The sequence below is a fragment of the Eumetopias jubatus genome, unplaced genomic scaffold (genome assembly GCF_037043125.1).
Source record: "Eumetopias jubatus isolate StellerSeaLion01/CBP00866 unplaced genomic scaffold, mEumJub1_p1.0 scaffold_4, whole genome shotgun sequence".
Lineage (NCBI taxonomy): Eukaryota > Metazoa > Chordata > Mammalia > Carnivora > Otariidae > Eumetopias > Eumetopias jubatus.
The window spans coordinates 55,389,147-55,401,810 of record NW_028274810.1 but is presented as its reverse complement, the minus strand read 5'-3'; the positions used below and the strand labels follow the sequence as shown (position 1 = coordinate 55,401,810).

The 12,664-nt window shown below is 33.4% G+C and overlaps 1 protein-coding gene across 1 annotated transcript in view; it reads right to left on the bottom strand.

Annotated features, from left to right (window-relative positions):
* Nucleotides 1-12,664, bottom strand: part of ITGB3BP (integrin subunit beta 3 binding protein) — a 64,320-nt gene that overhangs the window by 4,395 nt on the left and 47,261 nt on the right. The window contains exons 5-8 of the mRNA XM_028106854.2: nucleotides 7,280-7,358; nucleotides 6,817-6,910; nucleotides 6,283-6,342; nucleotides 156-206 (exon numbers count right to left, since the gene is read on the bottom strand). Coding sequence (XP_027962655.1) covers nucleotides 157-206; nucleotides 6,283-6,342; nucleotides 6,817-6,910; nucleotides 7,280-7,358 — 283 coding nt within the window. The 3' untranslated portion in view covers nucleotide 156. The remainder of the gene's footprint in view (nucleotides 1-155; nucleotides 207-6,282; nucleotides 6,343-6,816; nucleotides 6,911-7,279; nucleotides 7,359-12,664) is intronic.

The window sequence follows — 12,664 nt, the reverse complement described above, 5'->3', positions numbered from 1 at the left end:
ATAGATTAAATATAATTTCAAAAACACCTCCAAAGCTCACTCCCTATTTTATTCATAGACAGTACCAAATCTGATAATATAAATAAAATGTTTCCACCTGAACAAAACAGTGAAATTTAACAAGGCCAACCTTAATTAGAATGGTGAAACCCTACCTCAGTTTAAAATGCCTTTAAGGAATTCATAGCTGTCAAGATGATATAATTCTGTAAGAAAGAAAAAAAGATTTTTTTCAGAAAACAAGTCAAAGTAAGTTGTCACAGTATTCACAGTATATGATGTAGAATAAATGCTTAATCAAATGAAATTAAAGAACCTAAACCTAAAATTTTATTTTACATTATAAATAGCTTTGGAGTTATAAATTCTCATTTCGACATCTTACTGATTTGCCCAATTCTGTTTCAGAATGTACATTTAAGAATTTAGGACAAAAAGTGCCAAAAAACTTATCATTATAATGTATGCTTATGCTTTATTATAATTGTCTTTTGTGACATATTCTACAATCCTGAGGGCAGGACTATGTCTACCTTGTTCACTACTGTACCTCCAGTGCTAGAATGGTGCCTGGCTCATAGTAGGCATTCAGTAAATATTAAACGGATGAGGCATGTAAGGAGATTGTGATTTATAAGTATTTGAAAATATTTAAGTTCCTTTAAAAAATTCTTAGAGTGGCATTTGTTTTTACTCATTCATTGACCATGCATTGTGGACCTTCTATCAGGTTCTATATTAGGCTCTTGTTTGTTTGCCAAGGAGGAGCCCAGAAGGAGCCCTGTAACTGGACAATTACAATATACTACAATACTACAACATAATACATTTATAAACATTCAGACAAGTGTTGAAGAAGGCCAGAAGAAGCAATTTAGCTTTACCTAGGGAGCTGGGGAGTGTTTCACAGAGGATGTGACATCTGAGGCTGCCCTTAAAGAATGAGCAGGAATTTACTAGACAGACAGGGGAGAAAGAGCAATCCAGGTAGAGAGAGAAGCAGGAGAGAGACCTGGAGTTCACAGAGAGAGAGACTCCAGAGGGCTGGAGTCACATGGGGCAAACAGTATGCATTCAAATGCCTCCTTTCCTCCTGAGTGAGGTGTGAGCTGGAGGAAAAATCACCTAATACCTTTTACAGAAGTCTTGCTTTTAACGATAAAATTAGCTATATAACACTGTAAGTATCTGCTTCATTATTCTAGATATGTGTTTGATACATAAACCACTTAGAAAATTCATCTGATTCTTTTTTGAGGAGCTTTTCTGACTACTCTAAGAGTTAAAAAGGGGAAAAAAATATTCACCTGTCAGGTGACATAAAACCAATTTCTACTAAATGTGCCAGAATAATTTTTCTCCAGCTCAAGAACGGTTAGTCTTCAGTCTGTTCATTACTGTCTTTTTATAGTATTTTTATTTAATAAAACCTATTAAGACTACCATACAAATCTCTTTACTTATGCTTTTATCTTTTAACTGATCAATTTTTATATTGCTGACATCCCTTCTTCACCATTTGCTCATTTAAAAATTCATAGCATGTGAGATATGTCTCTGGAGAAAATGTCTATAAAATTTGTTACAGCTGGCAAATGTGGATGAGTCAGTGATAGCACATGACTAAATGCCTCACAGAAAATAAAATTTGTTTCTGTAGTAAGCAGAACTGTTTAAATGTTATTTATTTTTATGTTTCAAAGAAAATATATTGTGAAGTGCTACATTGATTTAATACGCAACAATGTCTGTGTACATGCTGTAGAAGGAAAATTTATGAAACCTTTGCACAACTCCTTTAATTGAATTTTCCAAATCTCTCACCACACACAAATAATCAATATCTTCTGCAGAGAAAACCAGTCAGAATTATTACAGTCTTTCGTTTCAATTTTGTTGTCATCAGCACATATAGAGCACCTGGATATTCCTAATGTCTGATAGCAAGTTATTTACACCTCTTAAACACATAATTGCTACTAAGTGAGTTCAAATCTATGGTTAAATTTTTTTTACTGATTATTTAAAAGATAAAAATGATCATACTTCTAGAGAAGTATACAAAAATTTAAATCATGGAAGAAATTATTTAAAAGGCTTTGAAAAGTAATAAATCAGTTTGTTTTTCCTTAAATCCTAGACAAATCTCAAGTAAGCAGTCAAAATGTATCCCCAAAACGTGATGAATAGTGTAAGACAAGGGCATTAACATTATTAATAGGAAAGGTATGAACCACGTACAACATACATGATAGGTGAATTCTGATAAAGAGCTAAGGACTACAGTTGTACATTAATGTAGATTTGTCACCAAAACTAATATCTCCATTTTTTTTATCTCCAGATAAACCAAGAACATAAGGCACAGGTAGGAATTTTTGTTGTTTCTTCTAAAACTCATCATATCTAGACTTCAAACTTCAGTGCTCTTAAAACCAAAGTATTTGTTTGAAAAAAGATACTGTTTAATGGTAAGATATAAAAAACTAAAAGGGTAGTAGTCTTCTAGGGAGTAAAATTATTTGGCCGATATGATAAATACTTTTTCAAGACTGAGTGGGGGAAAGAACAACATATTTTTAAGTTAAAAAATACTTCTGTGGGTGGTTAGAATGAAAAAGCAGTATCAAACTATTTTATAATCTTAGAACAGAAAGAGCTTAAAATTTGTCCTGTAGTCCAAGAATTTGAAAAACTTTAAAATCCTATAACCCAGATGAATTTTACAATGTAAGACAGTAAGTTAGTTAAAGAAAACAGAAATGTTACAGTTTGGGCTTCTCTTTTGAAGGCCACAGCTAAAATTCTGAAATATTTTATATTACAAACAGCTGAGACAATCAACTTTTTTGAACAATGTAAAGTTCAGATGGTTACATTTCATCTCAAATATGCATACTGCAACCTACACAATGATTCTCAAAACAGATAAAATATGTTTTGGACTAAAGCTAAGTGTCTAGATTTCATATCTTGGCAACAATTTGCTTACATTCTTTTCAAAAACATTTTGTTTACTGGAAGCACTGGTCATAGACAAACAATGATGGTATTTTTTAATATTTCCAGAAAAAATGAAAATACTAAGTACTATATAATGCCATCTATTGACTTAGGAATATTTGTATCAAGTTGTCTTAAGTAGAGGTTGATTATGTAAAGTAAATAAATTTCATGCCTTACCATGTGATGATAATGTGACATTCCATCTGTATCAACCCATTGAATGGTCATGTTTTAAATCTTCAGCATAACAAATTAAGAATAATTATGAAATTCACATCCAAATCTAACAGAAAAAGGACCTTTCATCTCACTATTTTTCTAAGAGTCATAAAGCCAATATTATTAAGGAAAGTAAAGTTAGGCTTCCTTCCTAAGTAACTGAAAAGAGAAAGAAAGCCTTCCTTTGTTTAAGAAATTTGTATTTAGCAGGGGAGAGACTCTTTTATTTAATCATATACTCTATCAAAGCATTCTCTGATTTGCCACGTCCAGTTCTTTTGAAAACTATGAAAATTTCAGTGAACCTTTTCATGTAATTGTGTACGTTTTAATTTCCCCTGAACGTTACATAAAGCCTTAAGAATGTGTGTCAGATGTCTATTTATTTAAAACACTAGCATGTTATTTTTACAATTATACTGCTCTGCCTGTAATAAAGACTGCAACTGATGCTAAACAAGCTAGCAGTAACATGGAAAAATAAATAGAACTAGGGGACCGACTTGAAGAGGCAACAACAGCATAAATGTTGGAATTTTCCTGATACTGTCTATTTTAACTATTCTAGGAAAATTTTATGAGAATTTGAAGGATATTCTTTTGATCGTGAAATAAGTAATTTGTTCTTATTTTCATTAAGTACCTAATAAAACAAATCCCATACATATTATGGGAGTTATTTTTATATTATATAATTTCTAATATTACAAAGATTCCCCAAACATTTTTAAATTTAAACAATTCTGAATAACAGCATAGTAAAAGAAAGGAGTAAAGTAGAAATTTCTATAAAAAGCTGAAGGCTAGATCTGCAAATAAGGAACGTATAAAGCAAGTTAGTTTGAGATGTCAAAAACACTAGCAAAGTCCTTGTAAAATGAATGTATAAATAAAAAGTGTTGAAAGTTATTAACTCAGCAAAAAATTATATATATAAAAATGTGTTGACGTGCATCATCTTTAATCAAAAACAAAACAAAACCACCAAAATAAAAAAATACATATATTATGAACCAGAAAGAGAAGAGAGAAAAACACTCGGTAAAAACACTCAAACTCAAATTATAAAGGAAATAAGCTTCAAAAGATTTTTCAGGCAACAATACTTTAAAAAAAATTAGTGGAAAAGCTAATGAAAATCTAAAAATCTCAGGAAATATAAAAGCTAATGCAGCTCTTGCCAAGAAACAGAAATGGAAGATGACATATATTCTAATATATATTTTTACAGCTATCACATATTTTAATTATCTAAACTCAGTTTTCATTTAAACCACAACAAATAATCAATGCTTATTAGAAATTTTAAAACATAATTTAGTCATAGGATCTCTTTTATGCATGAATAAACACTAAGCCCTTAGGGAAAACCTGGTAATGGGCAAGTCAGTTTTAATGCCTAAAATACTAGAAAATAGTTTTAAGGCTGGTCATGCATAAACACACAAAGAATTGGTACATACTAGATAACTGAAAGGAGATAATTTTTAACACACGGAATATAACTTTAACGTCTTAATAAATGTTTAGGGAAGGAAACAATACTTTCGGAACATTTTTTCTCATTATTAAAGTGATCCACTTATTCTACAATTTTCTCCTCCTTATTTCTCAAAACTTGGTGAAAGCCAACTCTGTAACGCCTAATTCTAGTCAATTCTAGGAAATTACAGATTGAAAAAAAATTCACACCACTGGCACAGAATATATAGAAGAAAGATTTCCTCTGGTTTGGAAATAATAAACATTCCAATTTCCCATTATGATTCTCTAAAACTTATCAAGTTAAAAAAAACCACTGAAACTCAGCTACACATTATAATCAAGTTTCACGGTATAGGAGAGAAGAGATCTTAAGCCTTTCTTTTCTAAGAGCTAACTTCATATTCTTAAATTCTTGGGATCACAGTGGAAGTTAGCTGCTCTACTGAATGGCTCAGGAAACCTGCTCAGCTCTCTTCCCACATGAGCTTTGGAGGATCCTGTCAGGGCTGTTTCCCTGCATTACCCAGGTGGCCTTTGGAAGTAACAGGGAATCCCAGCACTTTCCACTGCAAACTCATCACACTGGCTTGTTAAAGATCCTAAATACAGTCTAATATACTAGACTGGTTGAGATGGCTTCAGTTATGCCTCATGTCTGAATCTAAAAACTGGGATGACTAGATGATTTAATTTGTTATAGGAAGAGGCAACATGGAACAATGAAAAAACCATACTATTTGAGGTTGGACTGGTCTTTAGTTGGAATCTCTACTCTGACACTTTAGTAGCAGTGTCTTTGGGGCAAGTTACTTAACATTTTTTGTCTTTATTCCTTATCTATAATGACAATGATAACAAGCTATCTTGCAGAGTTGCTATAAAGATCTGCTGATCCTAGTGTTGAGAACATAGTAATTACTGGTCCTCAATAAATGGTAGTCATTGGTACTCAAAAATGGTAGACTAAAACCCATTTAAAGGCCTACCTTCACTTGCAAAGATTGCAAAATGGCATTCATGTCAGTAATATTAAAACGATCCCTCTTAAGTTGGTCTAAAGGTTTTAATATTTTACAGTCCATGATCATTTTGCTTACTGAGGTATGGATGTGCATGTGTTATGGGAAAACCTGCTAATTTAGTTTCCCATACTGTGAAATGCTCAGAGGCATATGAGTTTACAGTAGATCAAACATCATTAATGATCTGAAAGTTTTCAGAACACTGGTTACAAAGTAACTTTTTATGCTTTGTGTAATCCTAATTCACCATTAAAAGTTGCTATATATTAATGCATTGTTCCCCCTATTTGTCTATATTCTCAAGAAGAACTTTTAATAAAAAGACAAAATTTAAATCTTAAACTGAAAATTGTATTTCAAAAGATATTTTAAAGTTTAATCCTCAGGGAAGTTATCTTATCAGACATGGTCTGCCAAATTAGTATAAGGTTTGCAAATGAGATTTATTATCTTTTAAAAAGATCACACTAAAAAACTCATGATGATTAGTTTTCAATGGTGAAATGAGATGAAAGGATCTTTTTATATAAATGAAAACACAATTCTTTACCTTTGTTGGGAGGTCCCGAACTCTTCTTTTCAAACAGTTTTTGTTCTGTTACTTTTTTCACTAAAAAACAAACAAACAAAAACCCCGAAAGCAAAACAAAACAACTCATGTTAAGAATTAGCATGGAATATGAATAGTTTCTCATCCTGGGATAACTTCGTAAGAAAAAAATAATTTGAAGTAATACATACAGGTATCAAGTACAAAATGCAGTATTTTATTATATCTTATTTAAAGAACGAGCACCAGATTTTTAAGAAGCCTGATTATCAGTTTGCAAGGCATATTGTTTTCCTTCGTATTCAACAAGAATCCCTGAAGTAACGTATCCTGGTAAAAGATATATGGCTTCTTATTCTCTAAATAATACTTCCATTACATGTCCAGTAGTGCCATATATAAAAAAGCTTATCAGATTTAAATTTGGGAAAAATTATTAGGTTTATCTCTAAAACTGAAAACATTAGAATATATATTTACATTTACAAATAAAGAATGGAGAGATGCCATTGAAAACTCATGAATTTTTCTTACTTAGTTCTTTTGTTTTCTGCATTTCTCTTGGTAAGAAACATGATGCACGGGAGATACCAAGGAGATTTTCAAGCTCTCTACTGCCCCCCAAAGCCTAAAAGAAAGACATCATAAATGACTTAAGTTCTCTACAAATATAATATTACTGACAAGTCTAGTGAAAATACAGTTTACTGTTTTTTTCATCTGAAAAAAATTTTGTGGTAGGAAATTTAACTTTTTCTGGCAGGTCAACTACTGCAAGCTTTAAAATGTGAAAAAGTCAGATATTACTAAAATATTATGGTTAATTCATATTCATATGAGAAAAGGAATTCCCATGAAAAGTAAATTAGACATATTCTCTGCAAATTCTTTTCTGGATTGGATTCTCCATGCTGGGGCTTCTTCCCTATTTTCCTTTTTCAAATGGAGTGGTAGACATATGAAAATTTATATGCCAAAAGGAAAAAAAAAAGCTAACCTCTATACTGCTTAAGTTTTGCATTATTTCTACGATTTCTTCTGATGATTTCTCCACTTTGGATAGCAACACCATGAATCTAGAAATGAAAAAAAATTAGCAAGATCAAGCATTTAAACACATTAAATCATTTTCACACCTTTAATTTTTTTAAAAAGATTTTATTTATTTTTTGACAGAGAGAGACAGTGAGAGAGGGAACATAAGCAGGGGGAGTGGGAGAGGGAGAAGCAGGCTTCTTACCAAGCAGGGAGCCCAGTGCGGGGCTCGATCCCAGGACCCTGGGATCATGACCTGAGCCGAAGGCAGTCGCTTAATGACTGAGCCACCCAGGCGCCCCAACACCTTTAATTTTTTTTTAAAAGATCTTACATTCAGTTTTCTAATCGTTTTCTTTACAAAGTGGTAAAAGATGTAAATGCTCCTCCTTCATTATTTCATCCCTTTACAACACAATATATATTTACAAACACAATATATATTTACAAACACAATATATATTATCAATCATCCTGCCTTTGGGATTTTTGCTTTCTTTCACTCCCACTGAACAGGGGGAGATGTGAAGATATAGTTAGTTGGCTTGCTCCTTTCTCCACAGTACCACTTTGAGAACAATAATACACCATTCTCCTTACTTATCTTGATCTAAGTCTGTGAGTCAGTGTTACCAGTAATTTTTTTAATAAAAAATAAGTTTTATGGCTTAATAAATTTCAGTGTAAAAAAGATTACAAAGGCATTCTTTTAAGTTTGAAAACGAAGAAAACTTCATTTGTAATCCTATCTCCTGAACATACCTCTAGTTAACATGTTAGCATACAGGAAAAATTTTCTTAGGTTTTTTTTTGAAACCATAACTTTATATCATACTTATAACTTTATATCTATAACTTTATATCATAACTTTATATCTATAACTTTATATCATACTTTCCTTAATATTACATATATATATTTTTGCCACATCACCCATAGGTTTATAATTTTCAAGGCTGCACAATATTGTACCTAGTAAGCATACCAAAGATGACTTAACCATTCCCTTATTGTTGTAGTTTTAGTGTTTTTTCAAATTTTATGATCTCATAGCTGTATATAATCTATATCAGTGCAGTCTAATAGAAATAAAGTGTAAGCCACATATGTAATTTAAAATTTTCTAGTAGCCACATTAAAAGTAAAAAGAAACAAGTGAACTTAATTTTAATAATATATTTTCTTTTTTTTTTTAAGATTTTATTTATTTATTTGACAGAGAGAGAGCACAAGTAGGCAGAGAGGGAGAGGGAGAAGCAGGCTCTCCACTGAGCAGGGAGCCCGATGTGGGACTCGATCCCAGAACTCTGGGATCATGACCTGAGCTGAAGGCAGCCGCTTAACCGACTGAGCCACCCAGGTGCCCCTTAATAATATATTTTCTTTAACCAATATATCCAAAGTAGTATCATTTCAACATGTAATCAATACAAATTATTGAGATAGTTTATGCTTTTTTTCAAAATCCAGTGTGTACTTTACACTCATAGCACATCTCATTTCAGACTAGTCACATTTCAAATGCTCATTAGCCATGTGTGGCTGGCTAGTGACTACTGTTTCAGAGACCACAAATCTATATTATTGATTTTATGAAAGAAACTAGAAATTTTATTTAAATCCTTTTCAAAATCACATCAGTGTTATCCATTAACATTTCTGTGCTATTAATATGACACGTTAAATTTTCATATACAACAAATATGTAGAGTATGTTTCATCCACGTAAAATATGAGTATGCAAGCAAGGAATGGAGAAACAGCATTTATGCAAAAACTAAAACTTATGTGAGGAAAATGGAATTGCAGGTGATCTTTTTCTCTTTAAAAATTTTCCCTTATTATCATGCATTTCCAATGAAAAGTCACCTGTCAGAGGTCTTACTTGCTTACCACCTGAACCTCAGTTTGAAAGATAGTGTCATAAAGGAATTCCAGATCCTTCCATTGAGCTCCAAAAGTCTCAAGGAGCAAGTGGGCTTAAGTGACTCCCACCCAGGGCTGGGAACCTCCAGCTTCCCCTACATTATACCAACACTACTCACTCCCTCAGCGGGGCAAAGCTGAGGCAAATAAGCTATTTCACCATGAGAAGCAATCCTAAGGGCTCTTTACCTTGCATTCTTTTCCTGGGAGGACTGAAGTGGCAGAGCCTCTCTACACTACCTTACCTACCATACCTTAAGGAACTGATGATATTCCTTGTTGACCCTTATGGAATTATGTGGGAAGGATGGGTCCTGCAGGGTTGCCATCTTGAATGACTCCAAGGGGCTCTGTTCAGATAGATTAAGATGGAAATGGTGCCCCCAGGAGTTGTGCATGTAGCATCCCCAAAGGACCTGTTAATAATTCTGTTTCTCAAGTTAAAATAGTTATTGAGGGACTGAGCTAGGCAAAATGTTTTCAACAACCTTGGAGAGCTGTAATGGCCTGAACATCAAATAACTGGGGAAATTGTTTTCAGAATATCCTTCCCATGCTTGAGCTGCTTTTGCAGGGAAACATGTCTTCACTGCATGACCAGTAGACTAGTGGACAGTCCATCATTCTCATTTTTTAAAATTTTAATTTAATTTTTAAGTAAACTCTATGCCTAACATGGGGCTCAAACTGAGGATCCTGAGATCAAGAGTCAAATTCTCCACTGACTGAGCCAGCCAGCTAGCCAGCCCATTTTTATTTTAATCTCCTTTCCTCTCCTCCTCCTTCTTTTACTTCTTGCTAGATGAAATCAACTCCTCCCATCTTTTTTTTTTTTAAAGATTTTATTTATTCATTTGAGACACAGAGAAAGCATGAGTAGGGAGAGAGGCAGAGGGAGAAGCAGGCTCCCCGCCGAGCCAGGAGCCCGACGTGGGGTTCGATCCCAGGACCCCGGGATCACAACCTGAGCCGAAGGCAGACGCCCAACCATCTGAGCCACCCAGACACCCCAACTCCTCCCATCTTGATAGCAACCAGTTTCATGGAATGGGTACACACACACACACACACACACACACACACACACACACACACACACTTCAAATCATCACATTACAGACTTTAAATACATACACCTTTATTTGCCAATTACACTTTAATAAAGCTGGGGATAATTACATAAAGAAAAAAAGCCCCTTAACCTTCTGCCACACATGTCCTTCTAATGTGTAATCCTGGATTTCCTACCTATTTGTATTCTTCACTCTCTGGCCTAAGCTGTGAGTGCTAGGGAAATCTTATAGCAGGATTGATGGTCAATATTACAAGTATATGATTTGCTAGGCCCCTGATGCTGCTTAACGCTTTTACTTAATTTAATGAATATACATATATTTTTTTTTTTGCAAATCATTGCTCAAAATAATGGTCTAAACCCAATCTCTGTTCCTCCATACTGAAATTAAACTCTTATATTCAGATTTCTGCCTTACTACTCTACTGGTACTATACTCTCAAAGGCCACAAATGAACTCTTAATTAATTCCATTACCAAAAACATATCAAAGTTACTACCTATAAGAGACTGTATTTATATATAATCTCAAGAAACCTGGAAGTTATATGTACATTACAGGGACAAAATCCTCAGGTTTTTCTTTATCCTCTTAATATTATGTCTTACAGAGAAAAAGGTAGATAGGTCACAGAACCTCTACTTAATCTAATTGTTTATCTAAACTGATTATTTTGGTAGCTGGATTGTAATGATGAAATATGTTGCTAAGTTTTTTTTTGAACTCTTTCTAAAGTCAAAGCATGGTACTTGTTACTTTACAAGCTATATCTTAATCTTTAAAATAATTCTCTGTGATAAACATTATCTCCATTTTATAGATGTGGAAACTGAAACACAAATTATTTAATTATTCAGGGTTACACAATAAGGAACACAATCATTGTGAATTCTTTGGGATTTTCTATACATAGCATTGTGTTTTCTGAAAATAGAGACAGTTTTAGGGGCGCCTGGGTGGTTCAGTTGTTAAGCGTCTGCCTTCAGCTCAGGTCATGAGCCCAGGGTCCTGGGATCGAGCCCCACATTGGGCTCCTGGCTAGGCCGGGAGCCTGCTTCTCCCTCTCCCGCTCCCCCTGCTTGTGTTCCCTCTTCTCTCTCTGTGTCACATAAATAAATAAAATCTTAAAAAAAAAGAGTTTTATTTCTTCCTTTCCAAATGGATGCCTTTTGTTTTCTTTCTTCTTCCCTTTCTTCCCTCCTTCTGCCTAATTGCTCTGATTAGAATATCCTGTAAAATGTTGAATACTAGTGGTGAAAATGGGCATGCCTATCTTGTTATTGATCTTTGGGGGAAGGCTTTCATTCTTCCATGTCAAAAATTTTGAACAGTTGAAAAATAAGTCTCTTGTAAACATTGGTTTCTCTTTTAGTCTTTACTTACCTACAGAATATAGGCATGACTTTATTTTCATTTTAAGTTTTTGATAAGCATGTTCAACTAACTCACTCCTAAAGACCGGGTGATTTAAGCAGAAAAATGAACCACAAATCAGATTCTTGTTGCATAACTGAATGCTTAAAACATAATAAAGAGTAACTCAGACTTAGAATTCTTTTTTTCCCCCAGACTTAGAATTCTGGAAAGTGGCTACCTGTCACAATTAATTGTATTCATAACAAACAAATAAAAAACCCAATTCTAGCATAATTCTTTACAATTAGAAAAAGGTTTTATTTGGATTAGTATAGAAATTTTTTTAAAAATCTAAAAAAAAATTGCTTTTCTATCTATAAGAGAATAAGCCAGTGGTTAAAAATAAGCTTTATACAACAGGAGGGACTTTTGTGGTGATGGGATTGTCCTATATCTTGATGGTGGTGAACCTACACATGTGATAAAGTTACACAGAACTAAAAACATATATATGCAAACACCAATGAGTACATGTGAAACTTAAGAAATCTGAATAAAAATCAGTGGACTGTGGCAATGTCAATTTTCTGGTTGTGATACTGTCCTATAGTTTTGGAAGATGTTATCATGTCAGTAAAGTGAGAAACGGGTATACATGATCTCTCTGTTTTACTTCTCACAACAGCATGTGAATCTACAATCTGAAAAGAAAAGGTTTAATGGAAGTAAACCTGCAGAAAGATAGTCACCAATACTGTATTTTCATAGCAGTGACAGTAGCCAGCAGCAAATTGCCAAGAGGAAGGAAAGCCAATGGCAGTGAATTATATAATATATTTTCCTTTCAGAGTATAAAGGATATGGAAGTTCACATAAAATATTAATGTGTAGGTGTCTGTTTATAAATGATCTCTATTGACATGTCACTAACTGCTTGTTTTCTGGGGAAAAAAATTTTAAACCTAGAATGTGGAACTATATTTTCCTG